Source organism: Mastigoproctus giganteus, chromosome 8 (assembly GCF_048544385.1).
Source record: "Mastigoproctus giganteus isolate SK-2022 chromosome 8, ASM4854438v1, whole genome shotgun sequence".
In the NCBI taxonomy this organism is placed as follows: Eukaryota; Metazoa; Arthropoda; class Arachnida; order Uropygi; family Thelyphonidae; genus Mastigoproctus; species Mastigoproctus giganteus.
Window position 1 is genome coordinate 54,127,700 of NC_143582.1, and position 17,943 is coordinate 54,145,642.

Consider the following 17,943-nt stretch of genomic DNA (forward strand, 5'->3'; position numbering starts at 1 on the left):
CTAATAAGTACACTTCAAAATTTTGTGACTCACCATACATATGTAATAATTTTATTGTTAGTATTTTGTAACAATGAGGGAGTTGGTATTGCTTAATTGCACTAAGATGTTATGACAGTGGCATAACATTTAAACCTACTACTTTTAAAAACTAGGATATGGAGTTGAGCATGACTAGTAGCTTTCATTTTGAGTGGCTCAAGAGCAACTCTGTCACTGGTGATTGAGAAACAGAAATTAGTTTCTCTTGTCAGACTAATATCACAGGATAGAAATATCTAGTCCTAGTTCATATGGAAAAAAAAAAAAAAAGGGCAGGGAATATTTAAAAAATTTTTTATTTGAATTATGGCAGTGGTTATTTACATATATATATATATATATATATATGTAGTGTGTGTGTGTGTGTGTGTGTGTGTGTAGATATATATATATATATATATATATATGTATAGACACTACACATAATCATGTAAATAAATCTCAAACTACTTTTTCTTGTGACAAAGCAGTTAAAATATGGAATATTTCTGACATCTGTAAACAAGTTTTAGATTTATCATCTAATAGAGGACACAAGTGAGTGTCATTTTAATCGTTGGGTGACATTAGCAAGAGCGACGGCAAATGCTTGGAGGGCACTAAATGGGTACTGGAAATCCAGTGTATATGCATTTCCATCTATTCGACCAAACTGCATCACCTAAAATAAAACAAAATATATAATTAAAAAATATATATATCACTAGCATTTTCAAATTACATTTCCCTAGAGATCGATTATATAACAGATCTACTAATGAATTTAGTTTTCAAATGAAGGGTATTTATTCAGCAGTTATGCATTTCTTTTTTTTATACTAAAAAAATATATATATTTTATTAAAAGTGCTTAATTCTTAGTCCCAAAAAGTTGTAATTTTTATGATAATAGTAATCACAAAAAGTTCACGAACCTATAATATTCTAGCATTGTGAAAGGGTAAGACTAGAAAGATGTAAGGAACCTATTAGCACTGAAACTTAAATAAGTAAGCTGCAAGAACACAAATTGTGAGGAATTATTAAAGTTATCAAACAATTATGGGACCATGGATAAATTGGGGGGATGCTGTGAAAAGTTCTTTTAGAAATGCAACCAGCTGCTGTGCATAGCATCTCACATAGAAAAATGATATATCCTTTATAAAAAACATTGATATGCACCATCATCTCAATCCACAGGAACCATTTTGTCTATTATTTTATCACCATATATGAACAATTTTGATGCAAAACATCCTTGGGGTACCTCAACCAAGTAAATCTGATCGGTCACAAAAAGTGGGACTCGGAAGTGAAGTCATTTGCAGCTTCCACCAGAGGCGAATTATCATAACTTGTATTGTTGCAATCATACTTGTATGACTGCAACGTCACAATCATACTTCCTGTAGCTGCCATTTGATTGTGGCCATTCAAATTGCTGCAATCAAATGTATAATTAGGCTACTGGCTTGGATTTCTCTAACCTCTTCCAAGCCAAGTTTCACATAAAACCATCTACTGCATGTGATCTGCACATGTGCCATTTTATTTGTTTTTTATTTTATCACTATATACATATAATTCCCCCCCCCCCATTTGCATTTCATTTTTATGGGAGTGAAAGAATAACATACAAAACGCCCTTTAGAGCAGCAGTTCCCAATCTTTTTCTGACTCGTGAACCCCTTTCAACATATTTTTATTGTGAATCACTAAGCTTATATTCTCCGAAATCATATAATAGTTCTGAATTTTTCTTATAAAATATTTCCAGTACTACATTTTTATAAGTGATATTGCATAATAATATAAAATTATTGTTAAGTATCTATACATAACAGTGGTCTTTGAGAATTAAAAAAAATTTAGTATGGAAAACATTTAAGATGATATGCTGTAAGACAGTAAACTGTGGTTTCTTTCGTTGGCAATTCTTTGCTTTATATTTAATTTTATTTTACTTTATTCTATCTTTGTTTATTATTAGTTATAATTTTCATAACCTTTTACCATAGCCGAATGGTGCGATACATACTGGCACATTCTCACCCATCCACCCACCATTAACATCCTGTCGCACATGCTCCCATGTAAGGGAGCGTAACCCAAACCACAACTCAATATAAATTTTGAACCAAACCGTGTAAATTTATATTAAACTATTTTGTAGTTTACAAAAATATAACTATGTAAATCTAAGCAGATGCCATTACAGAATATTTAGTGTGAACCCCTTGGAACACTATTGCAAATCCCCAGGGGTTTGCAAACCTCCAGTTGGGAACTACTGCTTTAGAAAGTAATATGGAAATCACACACGTTAGATAACACACGGTTACACAACATGCTATGAGAATTAATTGCAACAGTTTTGACAAATTTTGTTTTATTGCCACAAGACACGATTGATATTTATAAGACATTACTCAGCCTATGTGTGACAGCAAATATCGGAGAAATATAACTAAAATTACGAAAGTCACACGTGCTTTTTAAAAATGTGAATTACAACAAATACAGACATCAGCATTTGTAATAGAGATGACTGTGACCAAATTTTCTGTAGGTGTATGCATGAAAGTGTATTTATTACTTAATCTATAGAAGTGCATTCTGAAACTATTTAAGTAGCTGCACAATCAAAACTGTCCTTTTTAAATGCTTGTTGGTGAGATGGTTATGAATAATCTCTCTCTCTTCTCTCACTCATCTGAATTAAAGCTCTTTAAGACTCTAAAATAGGTGAACAAACTGAAAACTGAAGATATCTTTTCTAATTTGGGAGATCAAAATCGAGAGTAGGAGTGTGTTATAGGCCTAATGCCTCTGATGAGTATAATAAGAAACTCTACAGGGAAATAGAGTGGGCCAGTAAATCAGAGAGTCTTATAACGGGGGATTTTAATTTCCCGGATATTGAGTGAAATTTGTGGGTTGGTCACTCACACACTAACAAGGCTTTTGTGGATTTATCGGATGATTGTTTTCTACATCAGCATGTTCGAGAGGCAACTAGAGGGAGTAATACTCTTGATCTGATTACACTGGTTTACAGTGTACCTGGGGTTTGAGTAAAAGTACGTGGCAGTTATTTGTGCAGGTTTACTGATTACTAAACTGCAGTCCGTTTGTTTCTATCACATAAAGATTTTTCACAATTCATTAACAAAATATTACCTAGGTGTTATATGCAAATGTGTACATAACTATAGTTTCTGCAATGGTTTGCAAGTTTTATACCCCTATATTTGTAATCAGTATCAAATATTTGCCTCAAATGCAACAGATTGTGCATGTTTAACCCATAACTACACACACTGCAAGGTAGCCGACGTTGACCCAGGAAGGTAGATGGCCCCTCACCCCGCTCTTCTGGCCCATCTGTGATTTCCAGAGTTTTATTTTCCAAGTGGAGCCTGGGAGATTCCTGTGTGCAGTTACGGGTTAAACTTGTCTGAGCATGCATTCACTTGTTTGTACAGTCCACACAACCATAGAGCTATATATAAGTGGCACATCTCTCATGCAGTCACAGTACTCCTGTAAAAACCGTTGTGAGCTCTCAGTGTGTGTTAGTTTTCTTTTAGTATGGCAACCAGAAAGTGTATAAACCGTCTCGACATATTTTGTTACATATTTCGTTTTGTTCCTCAAAAGCAGAGGCAAAATATTACTGATTTTGTAAAAAAAATCATATTATGCATACTTTGACATAAAACTAGGCAATCGGGATAAATCGTGGGCACTGCATAAAGTATGCCATACATGTGTTGAGCATCTTAGAAAATGGAGTCAAGGAAAAAGGGTGTGCTTGCCATTTGCTATTCCTATGGTGTGGCACGAGCCAGTAAGCCATGCCAAATGTTACTTTTGTGTATGTAACGCTAAAGGTTACAATTCAAAAAATAAAAAGGACATCAAATATCCAGATCTACCGTCAGCCATAAGACCGGTTCTGCAAGGACCTGATCTGCCTGTAAAACCTCTACCAGAAACTTTGGAGTCCACATCTTCTTTCACCAAAGCAGAAGCTAAAGAGGTTAGTGAAGAGGAATGTTATCAACCAGAAAATATTTTAACGCCACAGCAATTCATGCAAGTCAAATGAATGATTTAGTAAGGGGACTTAGGTTTCCAAAGCATGCTGCTGAAATTCTGGGATCCAGACTTCAAGCAAAGAACTTACTTGCTCCAGGTACATCATTTTCCTGGTACAGAAATCGTGAAAGGGAGTTTATACATTATTTTTCACAAGAAGGTCCTCTCGTATATTGCAGTGATATCGCTGGTTTAATAAGTGCCTTAGGAGCTCCAACATATGTTCCTAGTGAATGGAGATTATTTATAGACTCTTCTAAGACTAGTTTAAAAGGTGTTCTCTTGTATAATGGAGGTAAGTAAGTACACATCCATGTCAGTTGCTCATTCAGTCTACTTAAAAGAAACTTATGACAATCTAAAGTTGCTTCTGGAGAAAATTAAATATCAAGATCGCGAATGGCAACTATGTGGAGACTTCAAAGTGTTATGTATGTTGTTGGGGCAACAGGGTGGGTACACTAAAATGCCATTCTTTATTTGTGAATGGGACAGCAGAGCTAAAGTGCTGCATTGGACAAAGAAGCAATTGCCACGGAGGCACAATCCTATGCCGGGGTCAAAAAATATTGTGCACAAAAGTTTGGTGAAGGCAGATAAAATACTTTTACCTTCACTGCATATCAGGCTAGGCATAATGAAGCAATTTGTTAAAGCACTGAATAAGGATGGCAACTGCTTTAAGTACTTTTTCAGTAAATTTCCCGGTTTATCTGACGCAAAACTTAAGGAGAGTATCTTCATTGGTCCCCAAATTAGAAAACTGGTTTTAGATGGTCAGTTTGAAACTACTATGACTGACATTGAAAGGGAAGCCTAATTTGCTTTTAAAATTGTAATGGAAAACTTTCTAAGAAATCATAAATTGCAGGATTATGAGAAAATTGTTAAAAATATGCTTGAAAAGCTTCACAATTTAGGTTGCATCAAAATTCACTTTCTGCATACCCATCTTTGATTTTTTCCCCCCAAAAATCTTGCACAGATAAGCGAACAACAAGGGAAGAGATTCCACTAGGACATAAAGGAAATGGAGCAGAGGCACCAGGGAAGGTGGAATACAAGCATGATGGCCGACTACTGCTGGTGTTTAAAAAGAGAGAAACCTGGCACTGTACAAAAAAGAAATTTGATTCTTTTCAAACAAAGAGATGGTCTGATTAATGAAAGTTTCAGAATTTTGATTAATACTTAGTATTTACGTATTTTTTGATATATGAAAATGTAATCCTATCATTTGTCATTACTAAATAAAATAAATTTATATACTTTTGTAAAAAACAATACTTTTTATTTTTTAAATTGTGATGTATCTGGATGTTATAGAAAAAAAATCTAAATCATATTTGAAATCACAGCAACATATTTTGGCAGTAGTACAACCTATTGAAATTCAAACCACAGTGAACAAACTTAAATTTGTAAACTAATGTTATCAGTAGTGATTCCTCATGCATTAAGAATCTGCAGATAAAGGAACCACTAGGGTGGCAGTGATCACAGTGTGCTGAAGTGGGATTTACTCAAAGAGATAACTACCATCAGGGGTAAAGGGAAGGGTTTTTGCTTTTGTAAAGACGACTATGGTGGTCTGAGACAGTATTTAAATTCTATACAGTGGGACCAACTGATGATGTTACCAACAGCAAATTAAAGATGGAGGGCATTCAAAGAATTAATCTTGGAAGCTACTAGGCTTTACATGCCAACTAAGAAATATTGTTCAAGGTTCAGGCCTAAAAGGATGTCAGATGAACTAATGAGACATGTGGCAGAGAAGAAAAATGCATGGGATACATATAAATTAAGGCCTCCGTAGCCGAGTGGTCAGGAGCACAAGTGCAGTAGCACACGCTCCTTGAGTAGACTGGGGATCAAGCCCCTGACTGCTAAATATGGTCGATCTGCCAACCAGCACTGGACCAGTGTGGCAGATTATGGTCTATTTCCCTCAACATGAATTGTTCAGGAGGCTTCAATATTCCAGTGAGTTGATAATGGCTGCAGTTTTTACATTAAATTAATGCGTGACATGGAAGCCTATGATAGATATAAGCTGGTCTGTAACCAAGTCACAAAGGAGATTAGGCAGATTATGAGAAATCTTTGGCAAGGGATGCAAAGAAAAACAGCAAAGAGTTCTTTACCTATGTAAACTCTAAAAGGAAAGGGATGAATCAGATTGGTCCATTGGATACCGATGGTTCAAATGTTGATGATCCTGCTCAGGTGGCTAACAAACTAAATGAGTATTTTGCATCTACATTCACACATCAGGAGTTATTCAGGAAGGGAATGCCAGAGGTGAATTAAACTCTGGCAGTGAGCTAGATGATTTTGTAATAACTGAGAGGAAAGTGGAGGAGAAATCGTTGAAGATAAACATAAAAAAGGCACCCTGGGTGGATGGGATCTATCCAGTTATATTAAAGGAGGTAGCAAAGGAATAAAGCAAACCCTTAGCCATAATTTTGACAGCTTCCTTGGATTCAGGGGAGGTACCCATGGACTGGAGATGTGCAAATGTGACCCCAATTCACAAAGGAGGAGGATCAAAGAGTGCCACAAGTAATTATAGACCTGTTAGTTTAACTTCTGTTCCAGGGAAATTAATGGAGGCACTGGTTAAAGAAGCACTGCAGGATCATCTATCATTCAGTTATAACTCAGACACAGCATGGTTTTGTTAAGGGGAAGTCTTGCCTGACCAATTTCATTGGATATTATTATGTGGTCACAAAGGAACTGCACGCAGAGAATAACTTTGATATCATACATTTGGATCTTAGAAAAGCTTTTGATACTGTTGCACATGGAAGATTGCTGCACAAATTGGAGCAGTGTGGCACTGGAGGCAAATTGCTGCTATGGATAAAGGGATGGTTGAGTGGGAGAAGACAGAGTGGTAATCAATGGACACTGCTCTTCGTGCACTAATGTTATTTGTGGAGTCTCCCAGGATTCAGTGTTGGGTCCATTGTTGTTTTTCTGTATTTATAAATTATATTGATGATGGTATATCAGGCTTAATGTCCAAGTTTGCAGACGATACAAAGGTTGGCAGGGTTGTTAAGGACACTAATGACAGTACGTTGCTGCAACAGGATCTAGAAAAGTTGAGCAGATGGGCTGAGAGGTGGCAAATGAAGTTTAACATTGACAAATGTAAAGTACTACATATGAGAAACAGTAACCCCAGAGTAATGTATCAACTGTGGTACTACATTGACAGTGGTAGAGAATGAAAAGGACCTGGGGGTAATTGTGCAGGCAGATATGAAGTTTTCTGAGCAGTGAAGACGGTCTGCAAGAGTAGCTCGTGGTGTCTTGTCAATGATATACAGGAATTTTTCTAGCAGAGATAAGGTGATTATCCCCTTGTATAAGGCAATCGTCAGGCCACACCTTGAGTACTGTATACAGGTCTGGAGGCCTCATTTTAAGAAGGATGTAGAGCTGTTGGAAAAAGTACAGAGAAGGGCAACAAGATTAGTGAATGGAACAAACAGTTGCTCTTACAAAGAAAGGCTTAAGTTTTGCAAATTACAGTGTCAGGAGACTAGGCACCTATGAGGTGATCTGATTGAGGTAAAGCTTTGAATGGTTTGAGCATGCTCAATGCTGACGGGATTCTTCCTCATGCTCAGAATAATCATCCGAGAGGGCATAAATTTAAATTGAGGAAAGACAGTTGTAGGATAGATGTGCGAAAGTTTGCCTTTAGCCAGCGGGTAGTTGATTGGTGGAACAGACTTCCATCTTTTGTTGTGGAAGTTGATAGCTTAAATAAATTTAAGGCTGAGCTGGGAGCGGTTTTTTTTTTTTGGCTGATGCTGCATACACTTGCTTTCTTGCGTCATATGCTTCTACTAATTATTATTATTATTAGCTGTACGGTGCAAGAAAGAATGAGGCTTATGCTGCACCAGCCAAAAAAACAAAAAAAAAAAACAAAACAAATACCTGAATTACCCTGTGTGTGTGTGTGAGAGAGAGAGAGAGAGAGAGAGAGAGAGAGAGAGAGAGAGAGAGAGAGAGAGAGAAAGTCAGAATTAGAAGGGAATCACCAAGAAAGAGAAGAATGATGATATCCAGCTTAGGATCCTGGGTGTACCAAGCCCATACTGACTTAGATGTGAGCCCCAGATTTTCCCTTCAAGTACAGATACCAGATTACAACTCAGGCTTCAACTTTGTCCATGATGCTACATTGTCACACACTCAACTCTGTAAGAGAAAAACAAATTAAGACACAGGGCTGAAATTTTACAGCTTTAGTACAGAGATATGTATGATGCTACCTACAAAATATCATGACTCTGCGATATGTGGAAGTAGGTAAGGGCGATTATTTACTGAACCACCCTCGTATACACATCTGTTCTACAACTTTTGTTCCTCAACTCGAATTTATGCACCCTCAAGTGTGCAATCTAAACAAGAGAAAGAATCCCATCAGAATTGTCCAGGCTTAAACCATTCAAGGCCTTATACACCTTAATCAGACCACCTCACAGGTGCCTGGTCTCCAAACATTGCAATTTGCAGAACTTGACCCATGGCTTGTAGCAGTGAAGGGTATTGTGTGCGGCGTGTGCCTTTTGTATGGAATAAAGAGTTCTTCTTCTTCTTAGGTCATTCTTGGTAAGAGCAACCCTTTGTTCCTCTCACCAATCTCATTGTCCTTCCCTGTACTCATTCCAGTAGTTCTACATCCTTTAGCATTAGCATTAGTAGAGGCATTTGATGCAAGAAAGCAAGCTTATGCAGCATCAGCCAAAAAAATAAATAAATAAAAATAAAATAAAATAAATAAATAAAAAATAACCACTTCCACTTCACCCCTCTGTTTGTTCGAAATACCTGTCCAGCTGAGCCTTAAACTTATTTAGGCTATCAACTTCCACGACAAGGGATGGAAGTCTGTTCCACCTACCAACCACCCGCTGGCTAAAGGCAAATTTCTGCACATCTATCCTACATCTGTCTTTCCTCAATTTGAATTTATGCCCTCTCAGGTGATTATTCTGAGCAAGAGGAAGAATCCCATCAGCACTGACCTCCATAACTCCATAACTGTATGCAGTACTCAAGGTGTGGCCTGACCATTGCCTTATGCAAGGGGATAATCACCTCCTTATATCTGCTAGCAAAATTCCTGTATATCATTGAAAAGACCTCATGAATGGCTGTGGCATCCTGTCTGCACTGCTCAGAAAACTTCATATCTGACTGCACAATAACACCCAGGTGCTTTTCATTTTCCACTACCCTGAGTGTAGTACCATGCAGTTGGTAGGTTACTCTGGGGTTACTTCTATCCATATGCAGTACTTTGCATTTGTCAATGTTAAACTTCAGTTACCACCCCACAGCCCAGCTGCCCAACTTTTCTAGATCTTGCTGCAGTAGCATGTCATTAACAACCCAGCCAACCTTTGTATCATCTGCAAACTTGCACATTAAGCTCGATATACCTTCATCAACAACAATGGGCCCAACATTGAACCATGGGGGACATCACCAATAACTTTAATTCATAAAGATGAGTGTCCATTGATTACCACTCTTTGTCTTCTCCCACTGAACCATCCTTTTATCCATAGCAGCAATTTGCCTCCAATGCCACCCTGCTCCAATTTGTGCAGCAGTCTTCCATGTGCCACAGTATCAAAAGTCTTCCATGTGCCACAGTATCTAAAGCCTTTCCTGAAATCCAAATATATGATATCAAAATTATTCTTTGCATCCAGTTCCTTTGTTACTACATCATAGTATCCAATCATGAGTGTATACAATCAAACTGGTCAGACAAGACTTCCCCTTAACAAACCCATGCTGTGGCTGAACTATAACAGCAGTCTTGTCTCGATGATCCTGCAATGCTTTGCTAACCAGTGACTCCATAATTTTTCTGGAACAGAAGTTAAACTAACAGGTCTGTAATTACTCGTGTCACCTTTTGATACCCTCTTTGTGAATAGAGGATATATTTGCACATCTCCAGTCTGTGGGGATCTACTCTGAATCCAAGGATGCTCTCATAATTATGGGTAAGGCTTCACTTACTTCTTTTGCTGCCTCCTTTAATATAACTTGATAGATCCCACCACCCCAGGTGCCTTTCTTATGTTTAACTTCCACAATGAACAATATGCTGCTCTTAAATTTTGTTTCCATCTCATGATAATGCTCAGGTGACACAAACTAGAAGATACATATTTAATGCCTGACATAGCTGAGTGGTCAGGTCAGTAGTACACACTCTGAGTGGACCATGGTTCAAGCCCATGACTTCGAAATACAATTAACAATTGTATTCATGATGTATTGCAAACTCCTCTGATCTGGTGGTCATGCCAAAGTATAAACAAGAACTTAAGAATAAAAAAAAATAAATTTTCTGTTTATACTTCGGCACGACAACCAAGTCAGTAGAGTTTACAATAAATCGTCAATACAAATATTTATCGTATTTAGTAGTCATGGGCTTGAACCCCGGTCCACTCAAAGAATGTGTGCTATGCACTTTTGCTGCTGATCACTCGGCTACATCAGGCCTAGTGACAGATGGAACATGGAAAAATTTCCTTTTAGGCAAAGAGAAATTTAGCTATTGGAACAAACTAACACCTAACTAAACTTGTGAAAGTGCTCTGCACTCTCACAGGGCTAGGTGTCAAGGAATTTAAAGAAGGGGTTTTGGTAAATATCCTGATTAAAATAGACTACAGCAGGGCTTGACAAATATGTCTGCCATAGCAACTAAAAAAATCTGGTTTGGCAACTAGTGTTTTACAGGCAAATCTAGCAGAGCTGTGAAGTTATTGTTTTTCTAAAACTTTTGATTTAAATTTAGTAGTATAACATTATTTTGTGATTTTCTGATTAATTTGGTGTATTTATTCTTTACTCGGCCTTGTAATTACATAAAAGTATCGGTAAAGGTTTCCACGTGTTTCAACTCCGCTACCGTTCGTAATTTTTCCCGCCTTTGTGATACGATAGTTATATACCGTACTAGATAGCGTTAGTTGAATTTCGTTAGCAGTTAAATTGTACGTTTAAATAAATACATATAACGACTTAGATTACAAACATAATATAATTAATTATATTTAACATAATTAATAACATAACATAATTAATTATAATAAATTAATAGAATCATGACTCAGACCAGAGCAGCAAAGCAAACGGCTCAAGCTAATGGAAGTGCTGTGGCTCAGAGCAGAACTGAGGGGGGCAGTTGTCCTCTGACTCACAGCCTTATAAAATGCACTGTTTGCTTGATGTTTGCCGAGCAATCGGGTACGGGACATGATACTGCCAAGGGGGATGTCTTTGTGTGTGCGCGATGCAAGGAGTGTATTGATATCAGGCAACAACTCGGCGTTCTTGTGGGCCTATATGAGAGCTTGAAGGACAGGGTGGATGCCCTCGAAGAAACTAAATTGAGGGGCCCATCAAGCTCTCAGCTGCCCACATCAACGCCAGAGCTTGCACTTGGGCATCGCGTGACACAGAGACAACCCCCAAGGCAGAATGCACTGGTCCCGAAGGAACTAGTAGTTGTTGGTGACTCTATTGTCAGGGAAACGGGGAACATGCTTTGTAAAAAAGATAGGTGGAACAGGACCAGGGTATGTCTGCCAGGGGCAAAGGTTGATGACGTTGTAGAGCGAATATGATCTTTTAAGGGCACAAAAGGTGATATAGTTGTACACGTTGGCACTAATAATATTAAGAGTAGGAGACCGGCAGAATTACTTAACAAGTACAGGTCACTGTTGAACAAAAGCCGAGAATTAGGGTTGAATTTGAAAGTGTCTGCAATTCTGCCCAGACACGATAGGAGGGAGTATATGATTAGAGCCTTGTCGATCAATTCAGCCCTGGAAAGATTGTGCAAGGCTCAAGGGGTAGAATTTTTTTCAGCTTGGACTGTACTTGTTAACAGGAGAGATTGCTTCTACAGGGATGGGATACACTTAAATAGAAAGGGTGCAAGAATATTTGCTGATGCTATCGAGGCAGTGTTAGGTGGGTCGGAAAACTGCTAGCTTGGGGGGAGACAAAGACCAATAGATTGACAGTAGCCACTGGCAGAGGTGAAAGAGATTCTTGCACTGCTTCTATTAGAATGAGCAGAAGCCTGAAAAACAAGATGCATGGTATTTCAGAGACTGCTGGGAGCCATTGGGGTGCAAGTAAACACATGGGTTGTGTTAGGGTAGCTAAGAATAGAAACAGGTGCAGGTATACCTGCGTGTACACCAATGCTAGGAGTTTAGTAAATAAATTTGATGAATTTGAAGTATTGCTCAAAACATCAAAGGCAGATATTGTTGGGATATCACAGACGTGGTGTCACACAGATATAAGGGATGCAGAACTGCAATTTGGGGAGTACAACGTCTACAGAAAGGATAGACAGGATAGGAAGGGGGGAGGAGGGGTTATGCTATTAGTTAAGAAACACATAAAAACCAAGGAAGTGAAGCCAGTCGACATTGCTGGACAGTGCAGTGTTGAGTCAGTTTGGTGTGACATAAGCATTGGGAGATCAAAATTGAGAGTAGGAGTGTTCTATAGGCCTAATGACTCTGATGAGTATAATAAGGAACTATACAGGGAAATAGAGTGGGCCAGTAAATCAGAGAGTCTTATAATGGGAGATTTTAATTTCCCAGATATTGACTGGAATTTGGGGGCTGGTTACTCACACACTAGCAGGGCTTTTGTGGATTTATTGGATGATTGTTTTCTACATCAGCATGTTCGGGAGGCAACTAGAGGGAGTAATACTCTTGATTTGATTATCAGCAGTGATTCTTCATGCATTAAGAATCTGCAGATAAATGAACCACTAGGTGGCAGTGATCACAGTGTGCTGAAGTGGGATTTAATCAAAGAGGTAACTACCATTAGGGGTAAAGGGAAGGGTTATTGCTTCCGTAAGGGCAACTACGATGGACTGAGACAGTATTTAAATTCTATACAGTGGGACCAACTGATGATGTTACCAACATCAAATTCAAAATGGGAAGAATTCAAAGAACTTATCTTGGAAACTACTAGGCTTTACATACCAACTAAGAAATATTGTTCAAGGTTTAGGCCAAAATGGATATCAGATGAACTAATGAGGCATATGGCAGAGAAGAAAAATGCATGGGATACTTACAAATTAACACATGACACAGAAGCCTACGATAGATACAAGTTGATATGCAACCAAGTTACAAAGGAGGTTAGGCAGGCGAAGGCAGATTACGAGAAATCCTTGGCAAGGGAAGCAAAGAAAAACAGCAAAGAGTTCTTTACTTATGTAAACTCGAGAAGGAAGGGGATGAATCAGATTGGTCCACTTGATATTGATGGGTCAACTGTTGATGATCCTGCTCAGGTAGCTAACAAACTAAATGAATATTTTGCATCGACATTCACACATGAGGAGTTATTCAGCAAGGGGAATGCCAGAGGTGTATTCAACTCTAGCAGTAAGCTAGAGAATCTTGAAATAACTGGGAGTAAAGTGGAGGAGAAACTGTTGAAGATAAACACAAGAAAGGCACCCGGGGTGGATGGGATCTATCCAGTTATATTAAAGGAGGCAGCAAAGGAAGTAAGCAAACCCTTAGCCATAATTATGAGAGCTTCCTTGGACTCAGGGGAGGTACCCATAGACTGGAAATGTGCAAATGTGACCCCAATTCACAAAGGAGGATTAAAGGCTGACACAAGTAATTATAGACCTGTGAGCTTAACTTCTGTTCCAGGAAAATTAATGGAGGCACTGGTTAAAGAAGCACTGCAGGATCATTTAGACAAGACTTCAGTTATAGCTCAGACACAGCATGGTTTTGTTAAGGGGAAGTCTTGCCTGACCAACTTGATTGGATACTATGATGCAGTCACAAAAGAACTGAATGCTGGGAATAACTTTGATATTATATACTTGGATCTTAGAAAGGCTTTTGATACTGTTGCACATGGAAGACAGCTTAATGTCCAAGTTTGCAGATGATACAAAGGTTGGCAGGGTTGTCAAGGACACTACTGACACTATGCTGCTGCAACAGGATCTGGAAAAGTTGAACAGATGGGCTCAGAGGTGGCAAATGAAGTTTAACATTGACAAATGTAAAGTACTACACATGGGAAACAGCAACCCCAGAGCAACGTATCAACTCTGTGGTACTACACTGACAGTGGTAGAGAATGAAAGGGACTTGGGGGTGGTTGTGCAGGCAGATATGAAGTTCTCTGAGCAGTGCAGACGGGCTGCAAGAGTAGCTCATGGAATATTGTCAATGATATACAGGAATTTTTCCAGCAGGGATAAGGAGGTGATTATTCCATTGTATAAGGCAATGGTCAGGCCACACCTAGAGTACTGTATACAGGTCTGGAGGCCTCATTTCAAGAAGGATGTAGAGCTGCTGGAACGAGTACAGAGAAGGGCAACAAGATTAGTGAATGGAACAAAGGGGTGCTCTTACGAAGAAAGGCTTAAGTTTTGCAAATTACAGTGTCTGGAAACTAGGCACCAGCGAGGTGATCTGATAGAGGTGTATAAAGCCTTGAATGGTTTAAGCATGCTCAATGCTGATGGGATTCTTCCTCTAGCTCAGAAAAATCACCTGAGAGGGCATAAATTCAAATTGAGGAAAGACAGATGTAGGATAGACGTGCGGAAATTTGCCTTTAGCCAGCGGGTGGTTGGTTGGTGGAACAGACTCCCATCCCTTGTGGTGGAGGTTGATAGCCTAAATAAGTTTAAGGCTCAGCTGGACAGGTATTTTGAACGAACAGAGGGGTGAAGTGGAAGCGGGGTTTTTGTTTTTTTTTTTTTGGCTGATGCTGCATAAGCTTTCTTTCTTGCATCAAATGCCTCTACTAATGCTAATGCTAATGCTAAATATGGAGGATGCAGAAAGGTCAGGGAATGACCACCGCATATCCCGGAGCAATATGGCCTTAGTTGCTAATGCTCCTAAAAACCAAATAACAAACAAACAGAAGGTTTCTAGGTAGTTTAAGAGTTGGCAGTTAATTGATTTCTCCATTACTTTAGAAATAGTAGAAGTAATTGCAATGGGACGATAAATGGATGGGAGGGATTTGTCACCCTTTTTAGGAACTGGCTAGATATGAGTAAATTTCCAAGCAGAAGGAAAAACACCTTTGGAATAAGAAAGTAAAAAAAGGCTGCAAAGAACGGGAATAAGTTCAGGAGCACAGGTTTTGAGAAAAAGTGGAGAAATACCATCAGGACCTGTAGCTTTCTTAGCATCAAGATTCATCAAAATCCTTCTGACATCCTTTTGACGGAAGACCACAGGAGGCATTGAATGGAGCACGTTGTGAATTGTGGGAGGTGTTTTACCAAGATCATTAATACATGAGTTGGAAAAAAAATGGGATGCTAGCAGGTCAGTTTTATCCTTGGCTGAAGTGACAACAGAACCATCTGTTTTTGACGGAGTCGGGCAAAAGTTACAGCCAATAGCTTTGGCAAGAGACCAGAATGCTCGGCTACCGTTAGGGCAAGAAGCAAGTTTTCTACTCTTAGCCTGTTCAAACTCTAGTTTGGACTGATTAATAACTGCTTTACAATTGTTGTGAGCTTTGGTGCAGGCAGAAAATGAAACTGAAGAATTGGAAACAAGCCGATTACGATATGCAACGTTCTTCTCTTCAACAGCCTTAGCACATTTATTGGAAACCAAGGTTTAGATAAAGGACGAGATTTTAAAGTAGAGTGTGGAATAAAGGATTCCGTTCCTACAAGAATAATTTTACTGACACGATCTAAGTAAACGTTGACATCAGAAGTTTTAAAACAGTAATCAACCAAAGAAAAGAAATCTTGCAGGTCATCCGATTTTGCATAGTTATTTAATTGTAGCTTCTGTTATGGAAGATCAATTCAGGTAATATAAAGAAAAAATCAAAAAGTCTGAAATATAATGCAATACAACTATTTTGTCATTCTCTGTATTTGTAATTAACATAATTTTAACTTATGAGAGTAAAAGGTATAGTCTTGATACGCAGAATGAGCTAAATTTCCTTAACCGTATATCACATGAAGAAATACTATTATGTTATTTGTTTTTAAAAATGAAAACACTGCTGTGGAAGCCTATTTCAAGAATTATTGGTCTTTTATCAGATAGTAGGTGGTCACAGTTAGTGAACCTCTGATGGCTGAATAATGGATAACAGTAGTATTTATAAAATGATACTAGGAAGCAAGCTATACTCCACCTTCTCTGCAGCTGTGTCATTACCTATTGAATGCAGTGTCTGTACCACCGATTTATTTGCAATAAAACTAGCTTTCGATAACAAACTACCACCATATTAAGCCATCTCTTATACACCGATGAACCAAAACATTATGATCACCTACCTAATATGATGTTGGTCCTCCACATGCAGTCAAAACAGCTCGTACCCATCGAGGCATGGATGCTACAAGATTTCTAAATGTGTCTTGTGGTATCTGGTACCAACACATAACCAGCCGATCCTATAACTCCTGTAAGGTCCTTGGTTGAGACGCTGCAGAATGGAGTTGCTATTCCAACACAAACCACAGATGCTTGATGGGATTGATGTCTGGGAAATTTTGAGCCCAGGGCAATACCTGGAAGACTTCCTCATGTTCTGCGAACCAGTCTCGAACAATCTAGGCAGTGTGGCATGGCACATTATCCTGCTGAAAGACCGTACCGTCTTTCAGCAGGTTAATGTGCTGAATTACCAGAGGGGAAGACCATTGGCATGAAAGGGTGCACCTGGTCAGCAATGATGTTTAGGTAGGTTATAAACGTTAGAGTGCCCGGCACGTGGATGACTAGGCTCAGGATATTCCACCAGAACATTGCCCAAAGCATGACACCGTTGCCACCAGCTTGTTTTTGTATCACAGTGCATCCAAGCACCATCACTTCCCCAGATAAACGATGTACCCGGCTGTCCACATGATGCAACAGGAATTGTGATTCATTGGACCAGACAACCTTCTTCCAATCACTCAAGGTCCAGTTTCGATGCTCGCGTGCCCATTGTAGGTGCTGTCACCGGTAAACTGGTCACAGCTACCATGTAGGAAGGCAAGGCAATTGCCTCTGGGCCCGGTCCCTTTAGGGGACTGGCATCTTTGGCTGTCTCCTGTTTTTCAATTTTCATTAATTAAGTAGGTGCCCAAACATGTTCTTTGCCTCCGAGCCCAAAAAAGGGTAGCTACGCTACTGATCTTTTTTGTTTTTTATTCAATGTAGTTTATGAATTTTAAAGTATTTTTCCCCCTCTAAAATGGATTTAAATGAAAAAAACTAATGTTCACATTGAAAACAACTTTGTGTGAGCTTTAAGAATAAAAATAAAAGAAGTGATGGAAACACTATTAATTACATTGTATAGTTTTTGATGTGTTTAATTAAAATAAAGTTTGGTTCCTGTCGTAAATTTATTTTTATATTTTTAACAGATGTTTTAGTGGCATGTATGAATTATTTAATGTACATTATAATAATATTTTATTCATACTTATATATTATAATAACATTTTAATACATCCTGTACATTGTAAGTTCGTTATTAATATATGTTTTTTAAATACATTCGATTTAGCAGACACTTCTCCCCCAATTAGTCTGTTAAATCGAGGGCCTACTGTATTATACATCTGTCATGCAGCTATCCTTTTTTTCATTTAAGTTTACTCAATCTGTTTAAGCCAACCGGGCTAGCCGGGTGGGTAAAGTGCTTGTCTGGCAACCCAAAGGTCGGGGGTTCGATTCT

The 17,943-nt window shown here is 38.5% G+C and overlaps 1 protein-coding gene across 1 annotated transcript in view; it reads right to left on the reverse strand.

The window, feature by feature from the left end:
* Positions 1–410: 410 nt before the first annotated feature.
* LOC150081534 (tubby-related protein 4-like) overlaps positions 411–17,943 on the reverse strand; it is a 223,528-nt gene continuing 205,995 nt past the window's right edge. The window contains exon 13 of the mRNA XM_090380059.1: positions 411–703. Coding sequence (XP_090236185.1) covers positions 587–703 — 117 coding nt within the window. The 3' untranslated portion in view covers positions 411–586. The remainder of the gene's footprint in view (positions 704–17,943) is intronic.